The 13,487-nt window shown below is 47.9% G+C and overlaps 1 protein-coding gene across 5 annotated transcripts in view; it reads right to left on the reverse strand.

The window, feature by feature from the left end:
- The window catches only part of LOC144734286 (dystrophin-like), a 636,663-nt gene that overhangs the window by 510,247 nt on the left and 112,929 nt on the right, over positions 1-13,487 (reverse strand). For all 5 annotated transcript variants that reach the window (XM_078616432.1, XM_078616429.1, XM_078616430.1 and 2 more), the window contains one exon: positions 1,869-1,930. In XM_078616432.1, coding sequence (XP_078472558.1) covers positions 1,869-1,930 — 62 coding nt within the window. The remainder of the gene's footprint in view (positions 1-1,868; positions 1,931-13,487) is intronic.

Genomic DNA, 13,487 nt, shown 5'->3' on the forward strand with positions numbered 1-13,487 from the left:
TTCATTGATGCGTTACTACATGCTATGATTTAAAACAAATTTTATGGTAATTCTTGTAAAAAATGGTTGGGGGGGGGGGACAATTAAAGTTGGGAAAAAAATTGTGGAGAGATGCACGCTTGAAATTAAATCGAGAGACGGAGAGAGAAATACGGATTGAGCGAACCTTCGGTAGGTTAACACCTTTCTGAAGTACCGTAAATATCAGTGGCCTTGGGCAGGACGCGTGGGCAGGGATGACGGCCGATCGTCAAGGACAACGATGGAGAGGCGGCTATGGGATGTAACGCGTCAGAGAAGGAACGCTAGAGACGGTGGCAGCTTGGTGAAGCTTTCATCCAGCAGTCGATTGATTGTGGCCAAAAACGATGAGAAAAGTCAAAGTCGCGTTCGGCGTCGCCTGTACATGACGAGTGACGAGCGGGCGGCTAGACGCGTGGGAACATTTGCGTTGCCCGCGAGCGTTGTGGAGTAGGTTGCGACAAACTTACGGGTGCGTGCGGCGATGGTCGAACATTTTGCGTGAGTGTGTCGGGTACGTGGTACACGTGTTCCATAACTACGTTACGTTCACATTGCGTGATGGGCGTCGGCGATTCGTGTGTTGTGTTTAGTTTGTTGTCCTTCCCCCCCCCACACCGCGCACCTCCGATTATCACGGTTGGCTACGTACGGTGCGAAAGGAGTTCAACATACGTACACGTTGCTTGATGTTGTCTATGTGGCTTTTCCAAAGTTACGACGCTGCATTAAGAAAGACATGTCACCACCGCTGTAAATGAATGTAAATGAATTATCTCGTATCGCAAAATTCTGGTTAATGTAGGAATAATGACTTGTAATAAAGCATGTATATAGGCCTTTGAATATCCTAAAATGTAATTTGGGTTCTGCGGTGTTTGATTAAACTTCGGTGCTTGCTTAGATTAAATAATTTGGCTTAATTAAGCAGCATGAAGCCTGATTTAATAGAAACGTGTGAAATTAGGCCACATGCCTTGCATAAAATGGAAACAGATGCCATGTAGGCACCAGTAGGCACTTGACAAGGCCCACCACAACGTCGTATAAAGTCACCCCAATATGAACAAAAACCGTCGTGCATCCCGTGCGCGGTGCAACAACACAATACAACAACCGGGGCTGATGCCGAATCAGCGGAATATTAAAGCATGACGAAATGCATGTTTCAAAATATCAAGGTGAGAACTCACTGCCTTGTAGTTAATGCTATGACCTCCGACATGCTGACGCTACAACAGAAATATTACCAAGACAACGATGCCATGTGACCATACAGATTGGGGACGAGTGCCGTTAGCGAGCACCTATTAAGACCGCCACGGCGCATGAGGAGGCAGCGTGCCCGACACACCATGCCCAGCCACCTTTGTTTCCCCAGTGCCGAAGTTTACACACCACAACATGTACTCATTTAAGGCCGAGTTAACCTAGGGGGCTAGCCCATGACAGGTTCACATATCACTCGCCGCTGATGTTTAAGCCGTGGCAGAGAATCAAACCCAGGATGTCTGGTGCACGAACCATTAACCTACCAACTCTCCCAACAATGCCACACAAACACACAGACACACGAAGTTGCAATCACAAAAACTTTCCCGGCTGTCGACTACGTAAAGTTATTGTAAACCTGGGTCACGATCGGAGCCAGACTGCAAATTAGATGTTCCACCTCGGTTCGGCACTGATACAAAAAAAAGACGTGTGTCCAGTTGACGAAGGAGTGGATTAATTTAATTATTAAACGACCAGCAAGCATGAACATATTTAAAAATGCTGACGCCCAGTCTCGAAGGTGCAGACAACATCGTGGCGGCGGCGGTGGTGGTAGGAGAATATTTACATACCTTATCGAACTGTGCATTCACCCACTTGGTAAACGTTTTCTTCTGCACGTCTTCCCTCTCATCTGTTATCAGAGAATGGCAGTAAAAAAAAAACATTGTTAGCACTGTGACAAAACAAAGCAGCTGTTACAAGCAACATGCTGTTGGCAGAAAGGAGAAAGAAACGATTAGCACAATCGTCGACCCTCGGTGTAGACATTATGATCAACTGCAAAAACTGATACAATCGCTCTCCGACGTTTTTCCGGGTTGTACCAAGTCCTGCGTGGCCATGATGCCCAACGTTTCACTCCATGTGCTGGTGGGAGCTTCTTCATGAAGTGAATTCCAGAAGCTCCCCGCGCGGGGAGTGAACAGCCGAACATCATGGCGAACAGCGTGTGCGGTACAATGTGAAAGCACATCGAAGAGGTTATCCCACACAACTGACAAACCTACAAAGTGTTTAGTTGAAATCACATATGTATGCATGTTGAACTTCCTTCGCACCGTACGTAGCCAACCGTACGAATCGAAGGCGCCATTGAGCGGTGAATGGTAATACAGTAAAACCTTGGATTGCGAGTAACTTGGTCTGCGAGTGTTTTGCAAGACGAGCAAAATTTTTAAATAAATAATAATTTGATAAACGAGCGAGGTCTTGCAATACGAGTAGTACGTGTATACGCTTTGTCTGCCGAGCGTCACGTGATCACAACTGATATACGAGTGCTTTGATATACAAGTGCTTTGGATTACAAACACGTTTCCGGAACGAATTATGCACGCAATCCAAGGTTTTACTGTAGATATTTTAAAGAAAATCGTATCAAAATTATTGCATCCATTCAAATGGAACGCACACACCAAATACGTTTCTGAGCTCAGAATAATATCAAAATTAAACCACGGGGACAAACGATTCTTATTACGAGACTGAGAAGTCTGAAGAAGAAGAGGAACTTTATGATTTTCTAAATTAGTCCTTGTTTCATTTTGATCTGAGAGATAGCCTGTGCTCAAGCGGGCACGCGCAATTTATTCAGCTTTTAAATCATTCCAAACTTGTTGGCGAATTTACTGCAATTTCAGCAAAACTTTTCAATTGGCTTTTGCTGAAATTAACTTTTTCAATAACGCACACTGCAAATTCAGTCATCTTCGCCCAACGCCCCCACAAAACACTCGGAACGTGCGATGGGTGGACATGGCGGTGGCGGCGGGGGTGGGAGACCACGCACAACAGAACCGGGCGGCAAATAAATAATCGCAAAACCAACGGTAATCTCCCAACACCAGCAAACATCCCGCTTGACGGTGGAATGTAGCAGGGTCAAAAATGGGCTCAGCTTGCCGGATGAAACCAGAGTACCGGTGCCTGCGATTTTTTCCCGAGGCAGGGTAAACGCACGTGACGGAGGAGGACGATGGCTCGTCCCGGGGACTGTGGCCTATAAATGACGCCGCTCCGGCAAATTTAATAGCTCGCGCAATAGCTAAACGGCAGGGCATTAAGCGGCGCTGGCCAAAATCCAGTAATCGCGTTGCCCACGTCGTGGATTCCTGTGAATGCCGTGCACGTTTTATTTTTAAAAAAATTACCGGGCGAGCCTTGCGGAAGATGATCCCCCGCAAGGCAAGTGCTGCGCTGGAATATTTTTTTTTCAGCACAGACCGCCACAGAACGGAGCTGCGTATTAATTTTTCATGCTGCCACAGCGGTGTGATGATCAGCAGCAGCGCGCACTGGACTTGCAAACCGGAGGGCGCGCGTCGCTTTGATTAAATCTGCCGGCCTCGGTAGTTGAAACAACGAGACAGGTTTCTTAACCCTCCCACCCCCCCCCCCACCTATCCCCCCCCCGGTGTGCGCACATTTCTGCGTTGAACTTCTGTCGCACATCGCCAACCGTGCTAATCGGAGGCGCGGTGAGTTTTGGGTGGTCGCATAAGCGCCGCGTCCGAGCGAGCAAATAACGTTGACAGGTTCCGCCACCACCGCTAACCACTCTCCCCTGCCGTCCCCGTGTTCATGACCATCACAAAGCCTCACTTAAAACTTGGCAGAGCCACCACGGAGGCATTGTCGCCCTGCCGCCCGCTGCTGTGTTAAACGTCGTGGTTACGTCGCTCCGGAGCGATGTTACAAAAATCGGCCGAGCGAGCATTGTGAAGTCACCGTGCACACAGACTCCCTTGACGTGCTCGCTCTCACGCACCCCCGAACGCCCGCCCTCCTCTCGATGAAACGACTACAACGTTGTTATTTTTTTTATCTTACCAGGCAGGCCTCACTGAGCTATACAGTACAGCTCTTTTTCCGTCGCGACCTGGCCACAAAATGACAGCTCACGACGAAGTGGCTCATCAAGTGGAAAGCTATCGCAGCCAAATACTCAGTGGCGTTGGGGGGGGGGGAAACGGAGGATCCGGAGAAAAATCCTCACGACCACGGGAGGGAGGGGAGAGAGAGAGACACGCAGACTCCAAATGTACAGCAGGGGTCAGCGTCTCCGTAAATCTCGCGGCAGTAGCGACTCTCACGAATGTGAATGCGGTTGCCCTCTGCCCCCTGTCCTGATGTTCGGTCCACACTTGAGCCCCTTTCCCATGAAAGGGGGGCAGGAGGGGGGCGAGCACGCCCCCCCCCCCCCCCCCCCCCCACTATCAGAATACGAATCTTTATTTCGACTGGAGCAATCCGATGAGCTATAAAGCACTTTTTCACAAAATGTCCAGTTGGGGCGGGTCAGAAAGTTTAAACAAACAAGACAAAAATACGACGGGATTGCAAAGTATAGGAAAGGCAAGCGAATCACTCAAGTAAAATAAAACTAAACTATTTTTTATTTGACCAGGTAAGGCCCGCGGAGCTCTTAGCGACCTGGCCGCAAGTCATAGGTCAACGAAGCGAAGTGGCTCAACGTGGAAATGTATTTCAGCCAAATGTTCACTCATTCGTTCGTTCGTTTCTCAGTCCACTTGTCCTGGTGAGGGTCGCGGCGGCAGTGGCGGTCCAAACCTCCCTCTCTCTGGCGATGGGCTCGAGCACTACACTACTCTCCACTATACACTACTAAACTATACACTACTATACACTACACTATACACTACTATACACTACTATACACCACTATACACTACTAAACTATACACTACTATACACTACACTATACACTACTATACACAGACTCGAGCTCTTCCTGGGGAATTCCCAGGCGTTCCCAGGCCAGCCGAGCGACATCGTCCCACCACTACACTATACACTACTACACTACACTATACACTACTATACACAGACTCGAGCTCTTCCTGGGGAGTTCCCAGGCGTTCCCAGGCCAGCTGAGCGACATCGTCCCACCACCAGCAGCAGCAGCAGCAGCGTGTCCTGGGCCAGCCCCGGGGTCTTTACCCAGCGGGCCGTGCTGCTGCTGCCCGGTAGAGTTCCAGGGGGAGTCTACCCTGGGGCGGGCTTCCTTTACTGGGTGCCCGAACCAACCTCAACCTGGCTCCTCTCGCAGTGAGACTCTGAGACAAATAGTCGAAATAATCTAAACGCATGTTTCACTCATGAGTGCTCAGCCTCCACCCCCCCCCCTTTCTAAATTATCACAATCAAGCCAGAAGACGTTGGACAAAAATGCATGGCACCTAAAGTGATGTGGGTGTCGCAGCCTTCGCATACCCATTCACGCTTCACGGTCTTGTAACTGCTGATGTGCTCACGCACCGCGGATCTCTCTCGCGCTAACGAGATCGTCGTCGTCGTCATCATCATCGCGTGTAACAAATCGAATGCGCTATTCCCTCGTTATTTGCGATGAGGGATACGTTCTGGAGACGCACGTGATCAATACATCTCGCGGATAATGATATTGGCCTACGAAAACATATCCTTTTAATGAATTACCTTAAACAAATACATAAACGAGCTATTAAATACGTGAAAAGTATCTCATCGCATTCTCTCTCATCACTGTCTTTCTCACTCGATGCAGTCGTGTCGAGTTCCAAATGCGATCTCAGCTATCCAAAGTTCGTGAATAACGAGGGGATACTGTGAACTCAAACTCATCGAGCTCCGCGTTTCATCACTCGCGTGAGCACCCCTCCCTCCCTTCTTGACCTCCTACCACCACACTCGACCCTCCACCACCGCCAACACGCAAACGCGCGCCCCCTACCAAACAACCCACCGAGATCGGTCCGAATTATAAGGGCCAGCCAGGCCTTAGCTTCGAACGAGGTTCACCCATCTTGCCCGAGAGGCAGCGAAAGGCGCATAAAACACGAAGCTGTGCACTTAAACCCTGACAGACGAGGCTCAGGAAACGCTGCGTCATTGACTGAAGTGAAGTGGGTGGGAGGACGCTGAAAGAGCAATGGTCCACAAAGTCTTGGATGAAGCGATTTTGAAATTTTTTTGGCCCAGACAGGAGCTTATTTATGCAGCGGTCGCCCACCCTTCCGTGCGGCTTTGGGTGATTATTGTGCTGCGCGGACGAAGGAAAAAAACGCTCTCCGATTTCTCTTTCCGAATTCGCAGTGTGTTGAACAATGCATGCGGCGTGGGAGATTCACAAGCCCCGATGTAAGGCTATGTTATAAACTGACACATGGGCACCATAAGACACCACCCCCGCCCCCACAGTCTAATGTTCGACCTGTCTCTGGTATATCCCACGAACAAAGTAATTGAGCAGAATTTGTGGAGCAAAACCTGAAAAAAAATGGAAATTATTCATGAGAATAATTCAATCGTAACCGACTGCATTTCTTCAATCCACTGCCGCAAGTATGTACGCTTGGCTTCTTTCGCACCGTACGTAGCCAGGGGGTTGTTTGACCATACTTCACCACACAAGTGAGCGCGTGTTGATGAAGGAAAGGGGATGGGGTGGTGGGGGGGCAGGACCAGCTGAGATGCCACCACGAGACTGCTGTTGGACGTGGCTGGGTGTCGAACTCGGGTCACGAGGTTCATACCGCGGTACTCTAACCACCGCACCACCGCTCCACATAAACCGGAAAATTGAACGTGGCTATGTTGAACCTCTCGGGGACAACGAAGTGTGAAGATGCCAAATATTTACCGGTGTTATGGATGGCGACCAATCAGCGGTAGCCACTAGGGACCCAAACAAACACAAATCGCTCTTCGATAAGCCAATATACTTCAACACAACCATAACTGCACCTCACAACGTGGTTGTTATATTATATCAAATTACTGCATTAATCTCAAATCACACCTTAACTGTTTAATGAAATTGCAACACGTATGTTCGTCACAATAAATCAAGCGAGCCATCTGTTTTGGTGATGCCAGCATACCAGCCTTATTATTCAGCTGTACAGATATAAAAACACAACCTGTGTGCACAGCACACATTATGTAGGTGCGATCAAAGTGCTCTTTTGGTGTGAAATATTAAACGAGTCAAAATAACCGACATTTAAGTGGAATTTAAAGTAGTGGTGTTCTGGCTTCATTTAAAATTCGTTAATATACTGATGGGATTTTTTTTGTGGATACTTGGTTCACTGCTGAAGTATAATATAGGAATAAATATATATTGGAATAAGGTATTGGTATATTTACATTTCGGGCAGAGTGCTGACAAAGCGGTTAGCACGCCGTATACTGAACCACGGGACCTGAATAAAATGTCGTGCCCTGGGCTAACATCATCGGAACCGGTGTTAGGGCCCCCTTTCTCCAGGCTGCATTGACCGGCGTGGTGAAGTCTTGTTAAACTAGCCCCATGACCGACACAGCATAGCAAGGCCTTCATTCAGTAATGGCTTTAAAAAAGGTTTTGTTGAAAGACAAATTATATTGCAAAGAGAAGTAGCAAAGATATCTGAAACGTACGTATGTATGTAGAACTTCTTTCGCACCGTACGTAGCCAACCGTGCTATTCGGAGGTGTGGAGGAAGGAAAAAAAACTTAACACAAAAAGCAGTTCTAAGAGAATACGTTTTTTTTTAATCGGGTCAGACATCACTCGCCAATGATGTTAGCTATGGCCTGGTAATTTCATTCAGTGAATTCAGGTCACCCAGTTCAGAGGTCGGGGTGCTAACCACTGTGCCACCACTCCACCAACCACTCCCCCCCTCCCACCCTCAATCAAGCTCCCCATGATGAGGAGTTGTTTAATATCCAGCGCAGACTCTTTAATCCCAGTGACCCGGGTTCAATTTCAGCCACTGTATCCATCGGAGAGTCTCCCACAGGTCAGCTCTGCCCGAAATGAGTTCTTTGTCCCGTGAGCATTGGCCTTCGCGTGTCAGGCCGAGAAACAAGGGACATCTCAACAGCACTTGCCACAGTGGGTGGGGGGTTATAAATAAGACGGTACAGATGCGTACCGTGTATATATATTATAACGCCCTCACGTTCATACGCAGTCGGGAACAGATCAAATTGTGCTGGCTTGCTATTACAGCCGATAGGCTACTCATCGTCATGCCCGGCAAATGTTGCGGTCATTGCGTTTGTCCGAGGCCACTGCACTACAAAGTTCAAAGTTCATTTATTTGGTAAAGCCCTGTGAGCCATTCGGCTCTTGAATCGGGTGCAACCGCAACAAACAAAAACAAAAACATGAACAAGAAAACATCTTAAAGTGACCGATTGCTATAGAATTGATCATGCAGCTTACCCAATGCTTGTGCCCAGAATTCTATAGATTTTGGGAAAAATATTGCAAACTAGCAACAACACTTACATAGGTTTTCCTGGTTGTGCTGTATAGCTATCTCGTGTGTTGTCTGGTTGTGCTGTATAGCTATCTCGTGTGTTGTCTGGTTGTGCTGTATAGCTATCTCGTGTGTTGTCTGGTTGTGCTGTATAGCTATCTCGTGTGTTGTCTGGTTGTGCTGTATAGCTATCTCGTGTGTTGTCTGGTTGTGCTGTATAGCTATCTCGTGTGTTGTCTGGTTGTGCTGTATAGCTATCTCGTGTGTTGTCTGGTTGTGCTGTATAGCTATCTCGTGTATTGTCTGGTTGTGCTGTATAGCTATCTCGTGTGTTGTCTGGTTGTGCTGTATAGCTATCTCGTGTGTTGCCTGGTTGTGCTGTATAGCTATCTCGTGTGTTGTCTGGTTGTGCTGTATAGCTATCTCGTGTGTTGTCTGGTTGTGCTGTATAGCTATCTCGTGTGTTGTCTGGTTGTGCTGTATAGCTATCTCGTGTGTTGTCTGGTTGTGCTGTATAGCTATCTCGTGTGTTGTCTGGTTGTGCTGTATAGCTATCTCGTGTGTTGTCTGGTTGTGCTGTATAGCTATCTCGTGTGTTGTCTGGTTGTGCTGTATAGCTATCTCGTGTGTTGTCTGGTTGTGCTGTATAGCTATCTCGTGTGTTGCCTGGTTGTGCTGTATAGCTATCTCGTGTGTTGTCTGGTTGTGCTGTATAGCTATCTCGTGTGTTGTCTGGTTGTGCTGTATAGCTATCTCGTGTGTTGTCTGGTTGTGCTGTATAGCTATGTCGTGTGTTGTCTGGTTGTGCTGTATATCTATCTCGTGTGTTGTCTGGTTGTGCTGTATAGCTATCTCGTGTGTTGCCTGGTTGTGCTGTATAGCTATCTCGTGTGTTGTCTGGTTGTGCTGTATAGCTATCTCGTGTGTTGTCTGGTTGTGCTGTATAGCTATCTCGTGTGTTGTCTGGTTGTGCTGTATAGCTATCTCGTGTGTTGTCTGGTTGTGCTGTATAGCTATCTCGTGTGTTGTCTGGTTGTGCTGTAAAGCTATCTCGTGTGTTTTCTGGTTGTGCTGTATAGCTATCTCGTGTGTTGTCTGGTTGTGCTGTATAGCTATCTCGTGTGTTTTCTGGTTGTGCTGTATAGCTATCTCGTGTGTTTTCTGGTTGTTTGTACCGGGTATTGCCTGGCATGAAGTCCCGCTTTTTGCTCGGGAACGGAAATTCAGTTCCTTCAGAATTTACCCAGGATGTGGAGCAAAACGTCGGACATCGTGCCGAACAACCACGTGGTACAACCAGAAAATAAACGTTTTACCCGATGACTTTCTGTGCTCCCCCCTTATCGGTACCGTCGCGGTTTGTATGCTCTGTATGGGGGGGGCTCTTGTTGAAATACAATAAACAAAGAGCGTCAAGAGGTGAACATTGGGGAGGTGAGGCAAGGTTAGGGCACGCGCGGTTTAGCCAGCCGTGCACTGCAATGCAACGAGGCATCCAACGCGAATGCAAATAACACATTTTTGAAGTTGTCCTCGTAGCTAAACGGAACGCTATTTGCCCTCGTGTGGGAGGTCTGGGAGCGTGCCCATACAGATGACACGCCTGCCTAACACCGCGTGGTGCAGACTCGCGGGGTGCTAGAACGCGAGAGAGGCAGAAGTCTGGCGCCCGCCTCCTCCTCCTACGCGGTCTGTGGTCCGTGTGTTCTCAGCTGCCCTTAGGCCACGTTTGAAGCGAAGGCCAGGAACGTGCCCGGTAAGCGCAGCAAGTCCCACCCCCCCCCCCCGATTGAGTCCTCTTTTAATTTTTTCTCGGAAGTTCAAATGAAGCACAAACACTCAATATGGTCGAAACGTGACACTGTGCCGAACGAGTGACTCAGGGGTCAGGCCTTGCCCACTGCGTGCTCGAGATGCCGAGTCACCGACGTCGGCCAAAAGATTCACTTCCAAACTTACCGTGTCAATAGCCACAAGGGATGTGAACATCTATTTCTCATAACAGCATAACAGTGGAGTCATGACTAATATTTAATGTTTTTTTTCATCATTTGTTCAGCAGCCTTATTATGGCTTTCCATTTTACGATGCTATAAAATGTGCCATTTTTTATGACTGAGCACTTGGCTAGCTAGGCTTGCACACACACACACAATATGCATATACACTCCCATGCTAGGATTTCCAATACAACTGAGATATGGTAGAAATGAGACAATGTGCGGTGGGTTGGTGGCACAGCTGTTAGCGCACTGCACTATGAACCCAGTAAACTCGCGCGTGTAATTACTGGCCATGGCCAACACCATTGGCGAGTCCAGTAATATCTGAACCGGTCTTACCCTGAACCCTTAACCCAACCCGCACTAACCAGTGTGGTGAAGTATGGTCAAACCCCCCCACCCCATGACCGACATGGGAGAGGTCTTCATCTCATCCAGCAATCACACTTCACTTTGCCCACCAATCAATTATTTTGAATGTAATACTTCAAAAATGGAACGGAGCCATTAAAACTTGCGTCCTTTACGTCTTTCTCCTGATAATTTGCATTCATCCGTTAGCAGGCAGATTGGTCACGGCGAGAGTCCGTTAATGGCCAAGCGAGCGAGACCAACTCCTGCCAAGTGGCCCACGGCCTTCATGCCCCCCCCCCCCCCACAATGTTTCCTACTTAATTTCTCGTCACTGCTGGCAGCGGGGATGATTTAAACAGCTTATGTTTTCAATTACTGAAGTCACCCAACCCTACAATCTAGTGAAACAAGATAAAAAAAACCTTCCAACGTGAACCGTTCCCCCTTTTTTTCTTCTTCTGATCTCCTCTAAGCCTTAATCTCGCTCAGGATCTAATTCTCTCGGTCGGATCGCGGAGGTCTTATACAAGGGCTCGGTTTGGGTGTTATTAGGTAGCGAGATAGAGATCAAATTAGCACCGGCGGTCATAACGGCAAGAGCTCACTCTCATTTGTCGCGTTATCAAACCCTCGAAAAGTTGACGCTCCGGAGTTAAATCTCACAAAACACGGCGCGACTCTAAACATCTCCGAACGCTTGAGTCACGTCGGTCCCAACACCTTACATTCATTCCACGCGCGCGCGTCCCGGAATGAAACACGGAGGGGGGCGATTTGGCGCTTGCAAATAAATAAATAAGCGGAAACGAAGATTTACGCCGCGACGGACGAAAGAGATCGCACCGCAAATGCAAAACAACAGATACAGGCTCGATAGTAAAAAGGGTATCTGTGGAAGAAAAACTGCTCTCGGTTTCCTTATCAACAGAGCCGGGCCCTACCCCCCCCCTCCACTGTAATAGCGCCACAAATCAATTGCAAGGAGAAGAAGCTGAAGACACGGAATAAGGGAAACGATAAACAATCTCGCAGACTCCTCATTGGCCCGCTGATGGATTGCGGGCTCAACGCAAGGCCAGGCTCTGACCTGGCCCAACCGTAATCCGATGCTAGCACGTGTTGTGTTCATTATTATTATTGTGAAAGTGCGCATTAATGGGCAATACAGTTTAAAAAAAACATCTGAAAAGAGGCTGTAAAAAGATTCACTTACCGCAAATGGAGTTGTTTTAGTTTTATGCTAAAAATAATCAATCATTATCAGCGTTTATATGAGTGTCATACATGCCAGCCGCATCTCACATTTGCTGCATAATCCTCCGACATACATATTAGACGTTTTAAGCCAACTAATGAGTGTTTATACGCGTGGGAGAAAACCTGAGCAGCCGTAGGAAACCCACACACATGTGCAAGAGGGCAACACGATATCCCACAAAGATGGACCGGACGAAGATGAGTCCACATTTTGCTGTACCGCCTTCTCCTAGCAAGCCAGGATATATATGCCACCTTGATGTCCACGGGAAGGGCGTTTCTCAACATTTGCTCGGTGAGCCACCAACCCTTGCGACTGCATCCACAGTGCTGGATTACAGGGCCACTTGCTTGGCCAACCAACCGCACCGGCAAAAAAAAATTACCGTGGAAATTTAGCGAGCGAATCAAAGCGGAAAATATTGCCGGTGCTGCGCTGCGGTAACACCGTCTTCAAGCATTGTGCAAGTTTGCGGGGAAACAATACGTCGTGTGTCAGTTGCGCCTCGAGAGAAAATATATTTGACAGACCAGCGTGATGCCATACACATGATGCACACGGAATGTGACCCCTTCCACTGACCTTTGAGGAATAACTCATATTTCTACACCGCCCGTTAATCGCAAAGAAGACCACAACAAAAGGAACACAGATGTGACGGATAAGACAGCTCGGGTCAGGCGGCTGACTGACCGGTGTAATACAGCACCATAAATTTTAAACAATCCCTAAAAACAAAAAATATGCCACGCGAGGCCCAAAGAAACCCCTCTGCATAGCGTTCCGTGACCCAAAGGGGGAAACTGATCATTGTTAAGATTAACTTAATGACCGGTGAGCAGCGGAATGCACGCAGAGAAAATGGTGTCACGCACTTGGCTTAGTTGACAGCGCTTTGAAGTCTAAGTGCGAGTTGAGTAATGCATGGATAACAAAACACATTCAATAACTTGTGTTTTCCCTTCGCTCTGCATTTCTTGGATTCCGTTCTGCGCGCGACTAATAAGGGAAGAAAGTGGTCTCGTCTCCCTTTGTTTTCTTCCCACAGAGACCTCTTTGAAGCTGTCCGTCCTATCTTGTCAACATCAAATAGCAGGTGCCGCTATTGCTTTGCTGTGAAGCATCACTTGCCACGATAAATATATCCCACCGACAACTCACATATCAATTGGAAGCTTGCCATCCCATCTCCTTTCCTTTCACTCAACGAAAGTGATAGAAAGCTACATTTTTTTTACACACACACACACATATATGCACAATTACTTTCCAGAAACGTGCTTTCACCCACCCCCCACCCCATAGAAAATGGGTGCACA

Source organism: Lampetra planeri, chromosome 50 (genome assembly GCF_965212315.1).
Source record: "Lampetra planeri chromosome 50, kcLamPlan1.2.h2, whole genome shotgun sequence".
In the NCBI taxonomy this organism is placed as follows: Eukaryota; Metazoa; Chordata; class Hyperoartia; order Petromyzontiformes; family Petromyzontidae; genus Lampetra; species Lampetra planeri.